The following is a 19,954-nucleotide window of genomic DNA, read 5'->3' on the forward strand; positions in this document are numbered from 1 at the left end:
TGAAAATCGGATCAGTAGTTTTTTTGTATGCCTGAACGTAAAGTTGGTTTAATAATTGTTTTACAAAAAGTTGGTGTAAAAAGGGGCATGGCGTCCAATCCAGATCCTGAGGTCAGACCTATTGGTATACTAAATTTCATGTAAATCGGTTCAATAGGTTTCTGTAAGTCTCGAATGAAAATTTTGTATGACAATTATATGGAAAAAAGTGAGAATAAGAAGAATCGTGACGTCAAATCATGATTTTATATAGCATATTGTTCCACTTTAGAATAGAACTATTAGTGTTCTAAATATCATTAAATCGGTTCAGTAGTTTGTCCGTGAAAGCGTAACAAACAGACATTATCTTTCATATAATTATAGGATAATATATAGAAGTGGGCGAAGAAAGGGGCGTGGCATCGGATCACTATCTTATATATAGGCTATAGTTCTTTCAAAGCTTATAACTATCGGTATGCAAAATTTCAGGTAAATCGGTTTAGTAGTTTTTGCATATTGTGATTGGAAAATTGGTGTAATAATGGTTTTACAAAAAGTAGGCGTAAAAAGGGGCGTGGCATCCGATCAAGATCTTATATAGCCTATTGTTCCTTTTGGGGCTAGACCTATTAGCAGTCCAAATGTAAATCGGTTCAGAAGTTTTGCCGTGAAAGCGTAACAAACAAACACACAAACAAACAAACAGTCTGTTTTATGTATATATAGGATAGGATTGATTGGAAGCTACACACATTTGTATCTTCCCTTTTTAATATCAGCTATAACACCAAATTTCTAGGCTATATATAAAAAACATTAACCGATTTTCAAGAAATTTGTCGACATACAGTGTATTTTTGGAATTAACTTTTTGATCTGGATTTTATGCTTCATGAAATTTTGCATGACAATACTTCTATCGTGGAAGGTTAGGTTAGTTTGAGGAATAGAATGTTTAATACACCAAATCCGAATAAATACACCTATAGCACTCATTTCGGGCCTGTTGTGATCTTAATTAATTGGAATGACCTTTTTCCGTCCACTTTTTGCTACATTTATAATGCTAAAGATCATGATATATAATTTTCATAGTATATGAAAATTATTATTTAGTTAAATTTTTAATCAAAAATGTATTTTTATATGAAAACACTAAAATGTTTGTAGATCCTTAACTAACTTTACGATTAGGTAAAATTAAAATCTGTATTCAATTTAATTTATTATCAAAAATCGACTTTCATCTAAAGCGTTTTTATTTCAAAACCTGTAATCTACTGTATATTCTCAGAAAATAACTACATATTTTAAAACAGAATCTTATTTAGATCTTGAATGAATGCCTACGATGCCACATTTTTATGCAGAATAAAAACTATTGAACAAAAACCGCTTCTAAAATAGGGAAAATACCATATTCATATAACATTTTCACTAAAATCCGAACTTTAAATCGGCTGTGGTTCCTTTAATAAAACCTATCATTCATTCAAATCATTCATATCTCCCCTTAAAATTTCTATTTATATAACTCTTAAAAATTTACTTTAAATAACTCTCAACTTTAGAAAACAATAAAGATCCGTAATCACACATATTTTCCATACAAATCGAGTTTTATATCAAAAATATAAAATTTAAATTTATTGCTAATCAAGATAGCAATAAAAATCTATGATCAGGTAAATATGCCATCAAAAAAATTATCTTGATATAAATTCGGTCGCCATTTTTTAAATGCAGCCCATATCTAAAAAACCATGAAGATATGAATTTGACTACTCATTAGAGTGTCCCGAAAGATAGCACTTTTGCAAATCTTATATAGGTAGTCCTCTCAAACGATGCATAGAAAGCATTGGTCATATACAATTTGGATAAATTGATCTTTCGATATCTATTTACACTTTTAGAAAATTATCAACCAAAAATTCTGCACAACTTTTTCTGTATGTAGCGCCGTAATTATTCGAATCTTTTCAAATTAAATAATGATTTTAAATAATTCCAGCACACATTTTCCATTTACCATTAACCAATTTCGAAATTTTTTAATTAAGCGAAGATGTGGATACTTTAATAAGTAAAATTATTTTATGTATCTGCTTTGTACATCTAACGATATTTGACCTTTATTTCTTCGGATTTAATAAGTGGTGTCTAAATTCAGCCAAGACTTTAGTGTGGATGCATAAAAGCTAATGAATAAAAATAATATGTTTAAACATACTTTTGTATAAATGGATGTATTTTAGAGAAACAATGATGAGACAGAAACGGTGGTTGTACTCTTTTGAACTACTCAAAATTGTTTGTCAAATTAAAAGTTGTTTTGTTTCCTCTGTAAAGATTCAAGGATTCTTCATATTTTTCGAACAGAAAAAAACTTAATTTTGTTATTTTTAAAGGAATTTGAAATCTTCCAATGAGCCCAAATTTTTCATGATTTTGTGCAGAATGTTTCATAATCGTTTCATAGTTTCTTCAATTGCCTGTACTTTTTCAAATAGAAAGAAAATCACTTGAAATTTTGTACGGTTAATGGTACGTATTTTTGTAGTTAATAAAATGCCCCGAAGTCCTTTGCCTCTATGCACCAGGGCGACTACAATTCAAAGTACAGTGTGACCGAATTTAAACTGAACAGTTCTTTAAATCTACTGCACATGGGAAAAATAAAACAACTAATTTGAAAGTATACTTAGTTCCCTACCAGTGATTGAGAATGCTGATTTCAGTATAATTTCTCAAAAAAAGTTTCCTAAATGTTTCTACAAATTAGTCAAAATTTCCTAATTAAAGCTCATTTTCAATTTGTAAATTTTTAATTGACATTTTGGTCCAGAAACTGACTTTAAGTATTAAACAAAATGCAGAAAATATAATTACTGTTTTATCGTTATAAGCTAAATTTTGACATCTATTAAAAAAGTATAGTAACTACAGATAGAAAAATATTCTCTTTACTTTTAGAAGAAACCCGGGCAACGCCGGGTACGCGCAGCTAGTATAAAATATTTTAACTCCAAAAGTTTAGTCTTTGAGTTAAAATATTATTTTATTTTTCACATATGCCCCTTGCATCCCACAAGTGACCACAAAGCTCTTAAAGGAAATAGCCAAATATTGAAAAACATTTTATTCTTGAGTTAAAATATAATGTTTTTAATAGATATCCCACTCGCATCCCATTATGGGACTATAAAGCCCTTCAAGGAAGTTGTATAAGCTTTCTTTCAAGCAAAAAAAAAAAAAAAAACAAAAAAACAAAAAAAGGGCCCATTTTGAAAAAAAAAAAAAAAATAAAAAAAATACATTCAGCCAATAGAGCTAACAATTTGTGTCTCACCTACTATCCAATAGTACTAACCTTAGTGCAAATTTGACATGAAATTCCCCATATAAAAAATATATTAAAATTATTTTAAAATGAGTAAAATTCTTACGATTTTAGAGTTCCGGAGAGCATTAATTCCGTGACTAGAACTATATTTTTTCTACGCGATACAGTAAATTCCCAATAAGTATAGAATCGTACAATATTAGGATGCTGCAAGTTTTTCAGCATATCCGCTTCTTCTCGAAAACGTTTACGTTCACTTTTTTTCACTTGCTTGTCCTTAATTAAAGAAATAAAAAAAATCAGTCATACCTCCGAAATCTAGTTTTAATAAAATTTTAATTTACCAATAATTCACACCAGGCTACTGCAACACCCGTCTGCGTATCCAAGCCTCTGTAAACAGTTTTAAAACTACCACGACCAACTTCTTTGTCATATTTAAAGAAGCGACCACATGGTGACATAGCAACAGGCTCATCATCATCATCTTTAATTGAAGGCCTGCTTATGGCAGGGGTGCTAGCTGATGATGAGAGTGCAGTGCCACTAACGAAAGATGCCAAGGACGATTTCGGCATAAGTGTACATGATTGAGTTACTTTTAATTGCCCTGCATCTCTTCCTAATGTTTCAATAAATGTTTCAGCTTTTTCTTCGGATGATAAAAGTTCAGTGGAAGATGAATCTTTTTCACCTAGTTCTAAGCATCGAGATATATTCGTAATGCCTTTTGGTATAACACTGTTTTCCGGTATATGTTCTTCAAATTTGTCTTCCACTTTAAATCCCACACGTTTAACGTTTCCTACGCTATCTTTTAATTTTGTTTCTTTATCTGATGTTGGTAATGTATCATCTATAAAACCATGATTAACATCTGGTCGAACTGCGACCAGAGGTTCCACGGACACCGAAACACTGGCCAGTGATGAATTGTGTTGGCCAACTAGATCTGTTGTACTTGTTCGAGTTGGGGTACGGAACTGCTCTTCTAAATGTTCCGCCTCGCGAGATAGCATTTCAATATTATCATCGTAATCTCGAGGGAATTCTGTTTCCAGTTCTAAATAGTTTGTGTTTGCGTTCCGAGCAGATTGTTCGACACTTTTACGTATGAAACGCATATTTGGATTAAACTTTTGTATTGCTGTACATGGACTTGCTTCTATATTTGTGTTCATTACGCTTTTCTCCACCTTTTGTGATGTAGAAGGGCTAATTAATTTATTCTGCGATGAGTTTTCTTTCGAGTCAGGTGTTGACTCATTTATATTATCAACTGGTGTTTGATTAAGCTTTTTATCATCCATTGTGAATTTCTTTTTTTTAATTGAACTTATACTTTTTAATTCACTATCGACAATGGTTTTATCTGATGTGCTGCTAGAATTATCTTTCGAAAGTCTTTTTATTTTGTTGGAGTATATCTGGATTAAACAAAAGAAATTAATATAATTACTTGGCAATTATTTTTAAACAAAAATTTTGTGAACGAAATAACTAGTTTTGAGGTCATACATATTTATATTACATGTAAAATAAATATTTGCAAATATTTAAAATATACAGAACTACCTAGTTACTTGCAAGTTACAGTTAGTCATATCGCTCATTTACTACAAGACCGGCATAAATCAAAAACTTCGTTTTGGGTAAAAAAACATTAAAAATATTATGACATTTTACTATTTCTTAAATAACTTTCAAAGAAATCGCTGGATCTGAAAAATAAAACCTAACATATATAATAGGTGTTAATATGTTTCTCATCTGAACTTAAATTACATTTTTATTTATTAAGTAAAAACATGGGTCTTTTGTTTTGACGTTTACAACGAGAAATCATTTGTAGACCGAAAATAATAGACATTTTCGAAAAAATCCGAATTTTTCATTATGCCAATCGTGTAGTAAATGAGCGATATGTACTATATATATGTAAATAGGGAGCCAATTTACTTTATTTTATTTCTTATCTTGCAAAGAAATATACGAAAAAATTATATTTGAAAGGCACAATAATGTCGGAAAAACATTTTGTGCGAATGTAAAAGTATCAAATTTTAAATTTTCTTAATTTTTTTTTTTTTTAAATAGAAATATTTAATACTAGCTATACCCAGTGTGCTTCGCTACCCTCATCGTAATGAAATAAAATAAATAATATTATTGTAAATGTATATACATATACATATCTGCAATATCAAAAAGTCCCCTTTATATAAGTTTGATTTTATGAATCTTGTCTTTTTAAATTTTCGTTCAATCAGGATTCTAGTCTCAATATTACAGACAATTAAAAAAAAACAGTTAAAGATCGAAAAAGTATCAGACAGTGCCTTTTTATAGATTTTAATTAAATCAGGACGATGCATGTTTGATTTTCAACCAGAAATTACTCGCATACACATTTTTATACAATCAGGAAGCTGCGTGTCCAATTTTATGTTTTTAGGTTCAATATTATAGAAAACTCGAAAAGTATTAGTAAAAGAACAAAAAAAAGTACCAGAAAGTAACCTTTTTTAATTTTCGTTCAATCAGGATACCGCGTGATTAATTATATGTTTATATCCTATCCTATATATACATATATATAAAATAGACTGTTTGTTTGGGTGTTTGTTACGCTTAGAAAGAACTATAGGCTATATATAAGAACTTGATCCGATGCCACGACCCTTTTTACGCCCACTTTTTATAAAACTATCCTTACCTATATCTTATCCTATAATTATATGAAAGAGAAAGTCTGTTTGTTACGCTTTCACGGACAAACTACTGAACCGATTTACATGAAATTTAGAACACTAATAGTTCTATTCTAAAGTAGAACAATAGGCTATATAAAATAATGATTTGACGTCACGATTCTTCTTATGCCCATTTTTTCTATATAATTGTTATACAAAATTTTCATTCGAGACTTACAGAAAACTACTGAACCGATTGGTCTGATCTCAGGATCAGGATCGGACGCTATGCCCCTTTTTACACCAACTTTTTGTAAAACAATTATTAAACCAAATTTACGTTCAGGCATACAAAAAACTACTGATCCGATTTTAATGAAATCTGTTATAATGAATGTTGTGGAATGAACAGTACGACGCATTACATCTTCAAAACCTATAATATATAATAATAAATATATATGAAACTCTTTTTTTATTCTTTCACTACATAACTAATAAACTTATTTACATGAAATTTGGCATTTAATAGGTAACCGCAGAAGTTAACAAGTTAGAGTGCTATATTCGGCTATGCCGAATCTTAAATACCCTCCACCAGCAAGCTACTTTTTATTAAAACCCATTTAACTATCTAATTTTTAGATAACTTGACTTCATATAAGAGCTACGACCAATTACGGGCCTCTCCAGAAAAATTTCGTAGAGTGATTCATATGTATGTACACAAAACATATTTGTGTCGAATTTTATCAAGATAGCTTTATTTAACAATGAAATATGTGAGTTTAAATGATTTTCGGAAGAGAACCTTATATAGGAGCTATGACCAATAATGGACCGATCCAAGGAAAAATTGTTAGAACGATTTATACGTATACAAAACATATTCATTGAATTTTATACCGATAGCTTTATTTATCAATGAAACATATTCGTTTAAATGATTTTCGAAAGTGGACCCTATATGGGAGCTATGACCAATTATGGTCTTATCCGAAAAAAATTTCGTAGAGTGATTCATATAGACAACTAAACATATATGTGTCGACTTTTATCAAGATACCTTTATTTGATAATTAAATATGCGCGTTTAAGTTATTTCCGGAAGTGGGCCTTATATGGAAACTATGACCAATTATGGTCGTATCCGAAAAAAACACCTATAGCATAAATACACCTATAATCAAATGCAACGACCTTTTTCCGTCCACTTTTTGTTACATTTATAATGCTATAGACATGATATATAATTCTCATAGTATATGAGAATTATTATTTAGTTAAATTTTTAATAAAAAATTTATTTTTATATGAGAACTCTGAAATGTTTGTAGATCCTTAACTAACGATTAGGTAAAATAAAAATCTGTATTCAATTTAATTTATTATCAAAAATCGATTTTCATCTAAAGCGTTTTCCACCGGAAAACTGTTTTTAATTAAAAACCTGTATTCTGCTGTATATTCTCAGAAAATAACTATTTTAAAACAGAATCTTTATTAGATCTTCAGTCATCGTCTTGCTTTCAAAGCGTACGGTTCTTATTACTGATATTCTCTCTGCTAACAACTGTTAAGTTCATACTCATCGATATTCAATACCTCTTCTCTTTAAATTATTAACCGCGTGTTTTTTATTATATTTCTTAAATTTATAAAAACTTTATATAAATAAAGGAATCTATACATAAAAAAGAAAAAAAAAAATAATAACAAGCACCATGGCTCCGGGGCCTCCGGACAAATTGTCGAACAATAGATTTTCTGTACTAGGGGATTTTATAGAAAATCCTTCTAAAAAACAAAAACCCAACGAATACCCAGATCTACCAACACCAAATAACAATAAAAACAACCCAAAATACGTAATAATCTCGTCTAGTGATCCTAAAAAACAATTATCACAAATAAGCCCTTTTGCTATTAAGAAAGGTGTGGAAAACATAAGCACTGAAATTAACTCTATATCTCTACTACGAGACGGTAATCTTTTAATCCTAACACGTAATGCACGTGTTGCTGAAAAATTCTTAAAAAATAAAACACTTTCTAATATATGCTCAATCACTTGCAAACTACATGACACTCTTAATTCCGTTAAAGGCGTCATATATGCACCATGTTTAATCAATGTCCCAGAAGAAGAAATAGTCCAAGAAATGAAATCTCAAGGAGTCATAGGAGTATACAAGTTTACAAAACTCAGCGATGATGGCAAAACTCGATGTCCAACCGGTAAAATTGTTGTAACATTCGATCTATACCGACTACCCACTTCGGTAGATGTCGCTTGGTATAAATGTAAAGTTGAACACTACATACCAAATCTAATGAGATGCAAAAATTGCCAGAAACTAGGCCATACAAAAAACCGTTGTAAAGGAGACACTACATGCCCGACATGCAGTCTTCCACCACATGCTTCAGAAGAATGCACACGTATTTTCTGCACAAATTGCTCAGGTGAACACTCATCCGCCGATAAAAACTGCCCACGATACGTTCAAATTAGAGAAATACTTAAAATTAAAACAAAAAATTACTGCAGCATAAGTGAAGCTAAACGCAAGTACCGGGAAAATAATCCAATACCCACAACCAATCAATTCAACTCTTATGCAGCAACAGTAACCAATTCCCCAACAAAACGCAAAGATAATTCAAATAAGCAAACAGATATAAATACTAATCCTTCTGCGCAAAACCCTGACTCAAACAAACAACCCGCAACAACAAAAAAACAACAAAACGAATTTAATTCAATAAACAAACAATCAAATATTAAAGAACCATTACAAAATATATCAACTAAAACAACGGAAAATAACGAAACACCAAAAAGAATATCAACAAACAAAAACAACACAACTGAAAACAATCCCTCAGCAACAAACAATAATAACATGTCACCTTTTTCTCGTATAACACAATCTCTTATCAGAAATAATGATTACTTTGTACCACCCCTCGTCGAGAAAACTCTCGAAGAGGAAACGATGGATCTCTAATTCCTAATTTTATAAAATATATTAAAAAAAAAAAAAAAAATAGTAATAATACGTTTATCAATATCCTTGATACCATTCACAAACAAGTTTTTTCACTTTCAAGAAATATCCCACATGGACTTCGTTCTTTTGCAATGGAATATCAACGGCTTTATAAATAATTACCACAACCTCCAATTACTCATTAAGGATATGGATCCAAGCTTTATATCATTACAAGAAACTCACTATGCATTCAACTCATCACCAATTCCACCAAAAAACTACAATGGTTATTTTGTGAATTCTGTTAATAACACCACATCTAAACAAGGAGCTGGAGTTTTTATTAAATCCAACATTCCACACAAATTAATTCCTGTCAACTCTGATTACCAAATTGTTGCGGTAGAAATTAACCTTAACATAAAATTCACTATTTTATCTTTTTATATTCCACCTAATCAAAATATATCAATTCGAGACATAAGTAACGTAATAAACTCTTTCAACACTCCATTACTTGTTATCGGGGACTTCAATGCCTGGAACACAATATGGGGATCTACAACCAATAACCACAGAGGGTATCTACTGGAAAACATATTACAAAGTGGTGGCCTTTGTGTTCTCAATGATGGGAGACCCACCCACTTTACCACACATAACACTTTTACCAACATAGATGTTTCATTCTGTTCGATAAACCTACTACCATTAACATCATGGACTGTTCTCAGAGACTTACATGGCAGCGACCACTTCCCAATCAGAATAGCTGTAAAATTGACCGAAGAAACCACTACAATCAAAACAAACAAATATTTACTCCACCTGGCAGATTGGGGAAATTATTCACGCACAGCAGAAGTAGAATTTTCTAAACGCAAACTGAACTCATCCAGCAACAGAAATGCAGCCATAATAACCAGATCTATACGCACAGCAGCTAACATCCACATCCCACAAATAAGCTGTAACTTTAAATCTCAACGAAGTAATGTGCCCTGGTGGAACCAGACACTAGCGGATTTGCGGAAACAAAAAATTAAAAAATGGCAAAACTTTAAATCAAATCCAACACAGGAAAATCTGGTCTTGTTCAAAAAGTATAATGCTAAATTTCGTAAGGAAGTTAAAAGTGCCAAACGCACTAGTTTTGAAAATTTCACTAAATCAATAGATAGAAATACGCCAACTTCAATAATATGGAACAAAATAAATAGAATTACTCGCAAAGGATCATCCACTAACATAAGAGCAATAGACACACAAACTGAAACAATAATCGATCCACTCAAAATAGCAAACCATTTTGGCAACGTTTGGTCTGAATACGCATCTGATGCCAACTTTTCTTTACTTTTTAATTCATCCAAAAATTCACTCAATATATTACCAAATTACACAAGAGACAAATCGGCCCGTTTACTTGAAGATCCTATTACCATGATTGAACTTAACAGCTGCCTAAGTAAAGTTAAAGGTACTACCCCTGGAATCGACCGCATCTCCTATCAAATGGTTAAAAATCTTTCACATACAAGTAAAGAAAAATTGCTAGATACGTATAATACAATTTTGCGGAGCGGCCATTTTCCACATTCCTGGAAACTGGCAATTATAGTTCCTATTCCTAAAGTTAAAAATTCTTCCTCAACTAGTGATTACCGCCCTATCTCTTTACTGCCATGTCTCTCTAAAATAATCGAACGAATAATAGCTACCAGGTTATCTTGGTTTATGACAAAGAAAAAGCTTATTGCTAAAGAACAAGTTGCCTTTAAAGCTAATAAAGGTACCGATGACGCACTACTCCACATGGATTACTACATTACAAATGCTCTATCCACTAAAAATCATACAACAATCCTATCTATTGACTTTGAGAAGGCATTTGATAGGATTGGTTCACATGTGATTTTAAATAACCTTAAATCGTGGCATATCGGTCCAAAAATTTTCAACTTCATAAAATCGTTTTTAAATAATAGACGTTTCAAAGTGAGAATAAACGGTCAGCTATCAGAAACTTTTTTCCTGAAAAATGGCATCCCACAGGGTTCGCCACTTTCAGTTATACTGTTTCAAATAGCGTTTAATGACATCAGCAAAATAATTAACAGACACCGTTATGTTGATCACTGCTTATACGCAGATGATTTATATATTCTTTGCAGAAAAAGCAAGAACAGTGATACAAGAAATATTCTGGAAAATACTTTGCATGATATCAACCAATGGACTGATTATTCTGGTGCGAAAATATCACTTCTCAAAACTAAAAAGTTTCATATATGCAGAAAAAGGAACTGCGATTCCGAAGCACATGTTATACAATCCGATGGTACTATGATACAAAACGTAAAGCAACTTAGAATTTTGGGTTTGATTTTTTCACATAAATATAATTGGAAAGAACATTTAATTCATATTAAAAATTCATTAATGTCAAGAGTTAACATTATAAGATATTTGTCAACGAAAAGCTTAGCTCACATAAACACATTAACTTATCTCACCAAAACAATTGTTTTGAGCAAAATAGACTATGGGCTATTTATATACGGCAACACCTCCAAATCAAACATTAACATCATAAAACCTGTATATCATCAAGCTGCGAGAGCTTGTGTCTACGCATTGAGGACAACACCTATAAACAATATACTTTGTGAAGCCAATCTACCATCAATACCAGACAGAATACATGAGTTAAATGCTAGACTTATACCTAAACTCCTTAACAGTACAAACTCCATTATTGACAAGGATATTTCCTCAATTATCAAAGCTAAAAAAATCAAGCGCATCAAATCAGCAATAGCCCAATCTTTGTCCTTATGCACTGAGTTAAACATTCTGCCTTTGTTTTCCAAAAAAATACATAAAAAATCCCCCATGGAAATTTGAAAATACCTCCCTTAATTTTTTACTGGCAAACTTCAACAAATCCAATACTCCAAAAGACACTTACCTCGGCCACTTTTCAGAACAAAAAATCCTTTTAGAAAACAATAACTGGCGATTCTTCTACACAGACGGCACTAAATCACAAAGTAACATACCAGCGTACGCTGTGGTAAACGAAAATGGAGATAATATCTTATTAGGATTGCTCCCGGAACAGGCATCAGTTTTTACAGCGGAATCTTGTGCTATATATCAAGCAATTCGCACAGTACTAGCAGACAGGAAGAAAACCGTAATATTCACTGACAGCCTTTCAGTGCTAAAAGCAATAAATAACCCATTCAACTTTAAATGGAATATTATAAATCTGATTAGGGATGCTCTAATTGATAACAAAAGTTTAATAAGATTGCACTGGATACCAAGTCACATTGGTATCATTGGCAACGAAAAAGCTGACTTGGCAGCAAAATTTGCCTCATACGCACCTTTAACAATGGATAGCACATTGGAAAAAATTGATATTCGTAGACACATTAAATATGTCATTATAGACAAAACCAAAAATAAATCAATCAATCATTACCATTATTCCAATATAAATCCACAATGTATCCCTCCTTCTTACCCAACAGACACTGATAAACTCAAAATTAGAACATTTTCAAGATTACGACTCGGTCACACCATTTTTTCACACGACTGGATTCTGAAAAAAAACTCACAGCCTCCTACTTGTAATAGATGTAATTGCACCCAAACAATAAAACATGCTCTCACAGAATGTAGATCATTTTCAACCCAAAGACAACAGATTTTCGGTACCGTTTCAGCCTTAGACCTTTTAAAGGAACCATCAACAGAGAACATTAACAAAATTTATCATTTCATTAAACTAACCAAACTTAAAATATAAATAATATGCTTTATATACATAAATATCAGTAAATATGTACAACATTAGAGCTGAAGGTCATAGCAGCTAGTGCTCTTTAACTATAATTTAGTCTTAGAATTAAGTTCCTTAAGATTAAATAAACGAATAAATAAATAAATAAATATTAGATCTTAAATGAATGTCTACGATGCCACATTTGTATGCAGAATAAAAACTACTGAACAAAAACCGCTTCTAAAATAGGGAAAATAATATATTCATATTACATTTTCACTTAAATTCGAATTTTAAATCGGCTGTGGTTCCTTCCTTTAACACCTAAATCTATCTAGAAAAACTTTCATATCTCCCCTTAAAATTTCTATTTATATAACTCTTTAAAAAATTACTTTAAATAACTCTCAATTTGAGAAAACAATAAAGATCCGTAATCACACATATTTTCTATACAAATCGAGTTTTATATCAAAAATAAAAAATTCAAATTTATTGTTAATCGAGATAACAATAAGAATCTATGATCAGGTAAATATGCCATCAAAAAATTATCTTGATATAAATTCGGTTTCCATTTTTCAAATGCAGCTCAAATCTAAAAAACCATGAAGATATGTATTTGACTACTCATTAGAGTGTCCCGGAAGACAGCACTTTTGCAAATCTTATATAGGTAGACCTCTCAAACGATAAAAAAATTTGGATAAATTGATCTTTCGATATCTTTTTATACTTTTAGAAAATTATGAACCAAAAATTCTGCACAAACTTTTCTGTATGTAGCGCAGTAAGCTTTTCCAATGAAATAATAATTTTGAATAACTGCAGCACACAATTTCCATTTACCATTTACAAATTTTGAAATTTTTTTAATTAGAGGAAGACGTGGATATTTTAATAAGTAAAATTATTTGGGTATCTGCTTTGTACATGTAACGATATTTGACCTTTATTTCTTCGGATTTAATAAGTGGTGTCTAAATTCAGTCAAAACTTTAGTGTGGATGTATAAAAGCTAATGAATAAAAATAATATGTTTAAACATACGTTTGTATAAAAGGATGTATTTTTGAGAAACAATGATGAGACAAAAACGGTGATTTTACTCTTTAATAAACTACTCAAAATTGTTTGCCAAATTAAAAGTTGTTTTGTTTCTCTGTCAAGATTCAAGGATTCTTCACATTTTTTGAACAAAAAAAAACTTAATTTTATTATTTTTAAAGGAATTTGAAATCTTCCAAATTTTTTATAATTTTGTGCAGAATGTTTCATAATCGTTTCAGAGTTTCTTCAAATGCCTGTACTTTTTCAAATAGAAAGAAAATCGCTTGAAATTTTGTACGATTAATGGTACGTATTTTTGTAGTTAATAAAATGCCCCGAAGCCTTTTGTCTCTATACACCAGGGGCACTACAATTCAAAGTACAGTGTGACCGAATTTAAGCTGAACAGTTCATTAAATCAACTGCACATGCGAAAAATAAAACAACTAATTTGAAAGTGTCCTTAGTTCATTTTCAATTTGTAAATTTTTAAGGGACATTTTTGTCCAGAAACTGACTTTAAGTATTAAACAAAATGCAGAAAAATATAATAACTTTTTTATCGTTATAAGCTAAATTTTGACATCTATTAAAAAAAGAATAGTCATTACAGACAGAATAATTTTATTTTAGAAGAAACCCGGGCAACGCCGGGTACGCGCAGCTAGTATAAATATATATAAAACAGACTGTTTGTTTGTTTGTTACGTTTTCACGGCAAAACTACTGTACCGATTTACATGAAATTTGGACCGATAATAGGTCTAACCCCAAAGGGAACAATAGGCTATATAAGATCTTGATCGGATGCCACGCGCCTTTTTACGCCCACTTTTTGGAAAACTATTATTACAACAATTTTGCAATCACAATATGCAAAAACTACTAAACCGATTAACCTGAAATTTTGCATAGCGATAGGTATAAGCTTGGAAAGAACTATAGGCTATATACAAGAACTTGATCCGATCAACGCCCACTTTTTATAAAACTATCCTTACCTATATCTTATCCTATAATTATATGAAAGAGAAAGTCTGTTTGTTACGCTTTCACGGACAAACTACTGAACCGATTTACATGAAATTTAGAACACTAATAGTTCTATTCTAAAGTAGAACAATAGGCTATATAAAATAATGATTTGACGTCACGATTCTTCTTATGCCCACTTTTTTCTATATAATTGTTATACAAAATTTTCATTCGAGACTTACAGAAAACTACTGAACCGATTGGTCTGATCTCAGGATCAGGATCGGACGCTACGCCCCTTTTTACACGAACTTTTTGTAAAACAATTATTAAACCAAATTTACGTTCAGGCATACAAAAAACTACTGATCCGATTTTCATGAAATCTGTTATAATGAATGTTGTGGAATGAACAGTACGACACATTACATCTTCAAAACCTATAATATATTTATAATAATATATATATATGAAAATCTTTTTTTAATCTTTCACTACATAACTAATAAACTTATTTACATAAAATTTTACATTTAGTAGGTCTAACCTCAAAAGTTAACAAGTTAGAGTGCTATATTCGGCTATGCCGAATTTTAAATATCCTCCACCAACAAGCTACTTTTTATTAAAACCCATTTAACTATCTAATTTTTAGAAAACATGACTTCATATACGACCAATTACGGACCTCTCCAGAAAAATTTCGTAGAGTGATTCATATGTACGTACACAAAACATATTTGTGTCGAATTTTATCAAGATAGCTTTATTTAACAATGAAATATGTGAGTTTAAATGATTTTCGGAAGAGAGCCTTATATGGGAGCTATGACCAATAATAAACCGATCCAAGAAAAAATTGTTAGAATGATTTATACGTATACAAAACATATTCAAGTTGAATTTTATACCGATAGCTTTATTTATCAATGAAACATATTCGTTTAAATGATTTTCGGAAGTGGACCCTATATGGGAGCTATGACCAATTATGGTCTTATCCGAAAAAAACTTCGTAGAGTCATTCATATATAGACAACTAAACATATATGTGTCGACTTTTATCAAGATACCTTTATTTGATAATTAAATATGCGCGTTTAAGTTATTTCCGGAAGTGGGCCTTATATGGGAGCTATGACTAATAATGGACCGATCCGAAAAGAATTTGTATTGTACAAAATTTTGTGTTGATATACACCTTTGTATGGGGGTTATGGGAAATATTAGATCAATTGTTATGAGTTTGAACATACTTGATCACTGGCACAAAAAATAATGTGCAACAAAATTCTGAGAAAACTACTTAAGAATTGGGAAAAACGTTATATTTTTCGAGGTAGTCTGAAATTTTTAATCATAACTTTTTACATCGTTATATTTTTCGAGGTAGTCTGAAATTTTTAATCACAACTTTTTACATCGTGAACCGGTTTTACTGATTTTCAATACCAAAGTGGACCGGATAATAAGGAATGTTTTGGGTGAATTTTTATTGCTTCGTTTTAACGTGAGCGTGTTTTACACTGACAGACGGACATAGCTAAATTGACTCAGAATTTCATAAGGATCAATAATATATATAGTTTGTTGGGTCTCAGATGAATATTTCTTGGTGTTACACACGGAATGACAAAGTTATATATACCATCTATCACCACTGATGGTGGTGGAGGGTATAAAAAACTCTATATGATATTGATTGGGTTATACACACATTTTTATATGTGTATAATCCAATTTTTATGTGTGTATCCAATTGATTGTGATCTTAATGAAATGCAATGACCTTTTTCCGTCCACCTTTTGTTACATTTATAATGCTAAAGATCGTGATATATAATTCTCATAGTATATGAGAATTATTATTTAGTTCAATTTTTAATCAAAAATTTATTTTTATATGAAAACTCTAAAATGTTTGTATAACTCTTATAACTCTTTAAAAAATTACTTTAAATAACTCTCAATTTGAGAAAACAACAAAAATCACTCACATTTTCCATACAAATCGAGTTTTATATCAAAAATAAAACAGTACATTTATTGTTAATCGAGATAACAATAAAAATCTATGATCAGGTAAATATGCCATCAAAAAATTATCTTGATATACATAAATTCGGTTGCCATTTTTCAAATGCAGCTCAAATCTAAAAAACCATGAAGATATTTATTTGAGTACTCATTAGAGTGTCCCGAAAGACAGCACTTTTGCAAATCTTATATAGGTAGACCTCTCAAACGATGCATAGAAAGCATTGTTCATATAAAATTTGGATAAATTGATCTTTCGATATCTTTTTATACCTTTAGAAAATTATCCACCAAAACTTCTGCACAACTTTTTCTGTATGTAGCGCCGTATTTATTCTAAGGTCTTCAAATTAAATAATTTTGAATAACATAGCACATTTTCCATTTACCATTTAAAAATTCCGAAATTTTTTTTAATTAGAGGAAGACGTGGATATTTTAATAAGTAAAATTATTTGGGTATCTGCTTTGTACATCTAATGATATTTCACCTTCATTTCTTCGGATTTAATAAGTGGTGTTTAAATTCAGTAAAAACTTTAGTGTGGATGCATAAAAGTTAATGAATAAAAATAATATGTTTAAACATACTTTTGTATAAATGGATGTATTTAGAAAGAAAATCGCTTGAAATTTTGTACGGTTAATGGTACGTATTTTTGTAGTGAATAAAACGCCCCGAAACCATTTGTCTCTATACACCAGGGGCACTACAATTCAAAGTACAGTGTGACCGAATTTAAACTGAACAGTTCTTTATATCAAATAAAATAAAACAACTTATTTGAAAGTGTCCTTAGTTCCCTACTAGTGATTGAGAATGCTGGTTTTAGTATAATTTCTCAAAAAAAGTTTCGCCGGGTACGCGCAGCTAATATTCAATATTTTAGAAAACTCAAAAAGTACCAGATGAAGTACGAAAAAGTACCAATAGACCTCTTTTATTTAATTTCATGTTGTCCTAAGTTCAATATTATAGAAAATTCAAAAAGTACCAGAAAATACTCCAGTTTAAATTTTCATTCACTCAAGTCCCTGATGGCTTAGTTATATGTTTTTAGGTTCATTATAATAGAAAATTCAAATTTCATGTCTATAGTTTCAATATTATAGAAAATTCAAAAAGTACCTTTTAAAGAACGAAAAAGTACCAAAAATGCTCCTTTTATATTTTATCACATACTCAGGGCCCTGATTGCTTAATTTTCTGTTTCTAGGTTCAATATTATAGAAAATTCAAAAAGTACCTTTTGAAGAACGAAAAAGTACTAAAAAGTCCCCTTTTATAGGTTATATTCCAAAAAGTTTCAACATCGTATTGCGTATTCATATGTATAATTTAATAAATCAAAAACAATGTTTTATGAAAAAGTACCAAAAATAGGTACAATTTTTACCCCTTAAACACCGCTAAAATACATATAGCTTTAATCCAAGAATCTGGATTAAATCACGTAACTTTCCAACTTTTCTATGCTGATACAGGGTCTCGCCCGAGAATGCCACAAGAACTTATGTTTTCTCCTCTCAACAGGATTATCCACATCGGATGCAACTGTTTACCTGCCTTTTGATTCTCCGACACTACTACCAACGTCGGATCCGATGAAAATGGTTGAAGAGGCACAAAGGAAAAATAAGAAAATTGTAATAGGTTGTGATGTCAACTCCCACCATGTAGCTTGGGGTAGTACAAACACCAATCGCAGGGGACAAGCCCTTATGGATTTCCTTAACTCTAAAGACTTGATCACATTGAACTTAGGTAATAAAGCTACCTTCACCAATAGAATCAGAGAAGAAGTATTACACTGAAAATAATCCATGCTCAACTTTACGAAAACAATTTTCGTAACTTCTTTTTTTGTAATATTTACAAAAATTTCGTGTATAATACGAAATATTATTTAATAAGACCCTTTTCTATTTTTACGAAAGTACGAAAACCTTTCGTAATATTGTTTTCTTAAATTTTATCGTTAAATAAAACTACAACATTTTTATGAAAATTAAGAAAAAGTATAATATAATTCACGAACTGTTTTCATAAAAAAATTAAAAATTCGTGTGGAGAATAATAAACTTGAGACTCCTAGAAAATTTTCTGTGAACAGGTAGATAGCGTAGATGACGTATCGAAGATAAAAAATTCCTATCCAAAACTCATGTACAACCGGAATCTCTGATCGATGACACGGGCAAGAGGCTGGAGGATATGGAGGAGACAATGAAGCTCCTAATGGACTCTCCTTTCCCACCCGGTATATCGAATAACATAGATGAACAGATATTGGAGGAAATGGAAGCCAACACGGAAATTGTTATTACTTCTAATATGGTTAAAGGGGTAAGCATTTTGCTCCCTATAAAGCTGCAGTGCCGGATGGCATTTTCCCGGCACTTTTGCAGGGATTGGTTTCCGTACATCTGTCTCAGATATCCACTGCATGCTTGAAATTGACATATACCCCAGTTAAATGGCAGGATGCAAGGGTAATATTTATACCCAAACCAGGGAAACCTAGCTATGCGACGCCTAAGTCCTATCGACCGATAAGTCTTACATCCTTCCTACTTAAAACCTTTGAATGGATAGTTGATAGTATGGTTAAAAGCACTATACCAACAAAGACCTTAAATATAAGCAAAAAAAGTAAAGGGACGATCGGTGGAAACCACTTTAAACGAAGTTGTCCACTACATTGGTGAATCCTTCGATAGCAAACTGACGGAAATCTGTCTTTTGACAAGAAAGACAAAATTTTTAAAGTATACTGAACCCTGCTTCTTGGGCAAGAAGATACCGATGACAGACAAAGTTAAGTACTTAGGTGTAATCCTTGGCCGGAATTAAAATGGAGACACCACATAGAGAATAGGATCAACAAAGCACATCGGTGCTGGCCGATATGTGGGAGAACTGTAGGCATGAAATGGGGTTTTAGTCCTACTATGACAAATTGGATTTATAAAAGTGTAATAAGACCAATTTTAGGTTATGCTTCAATCATCTGGTGGACTGTTTTGGACAAAAAGTGTAATATCAAACTACTACAGTTCAGCGTACATACTG

At 31.2% G+C, this 19,954-nt stretch overlaps 1 protein-coding gene across 1 annotated transcript in view; it reads right to left on the bottom strand.

The window, feature by feature from the left end:
* Positions 1-19,954, bottom strand: part of LOC119601561 (serine/threonine-protein kinase WNK1-like) — a gene marked incomplete at its 3' end in the record, with an annotated part of 235,676 nt that overhangs the window by 96,701 nt on the left and 119,021 nt on the right. The window contains exons 2-3 of the mRNA XM_037952574.1: positions 3,676-4,758; positions 3,435-3,607 (exon numbers count right to left, since the gene is read on the bottom strand). Of these exons, the coding sequence (XP_037808502.1) occupies positions 3,435-3,607; positions 3,676-4,641 (1,139 nt within the window). The remainder of the gene's footprint in view (positions 1-3,434; positions 3,608-3,675; positions 4,759-19,954) is intronic.

Source organism: Lucilia sericata, unplaced genomic scaffold, assembly GCF_015586225.1.
Source record: "Lucilia sericata isolate MDLA Ls3-8-SP2 unplaced genomic scaffold, ASM1558622v1 Contig000173F_arrow, whole genome shotgun sequence".
Classification (NCBI taxonomy): Eukaryota; Metazoa; Arthropoda; class Insecta; order Diptera; family Calliphoridae; genus Lucilia; species Lucilia sericata.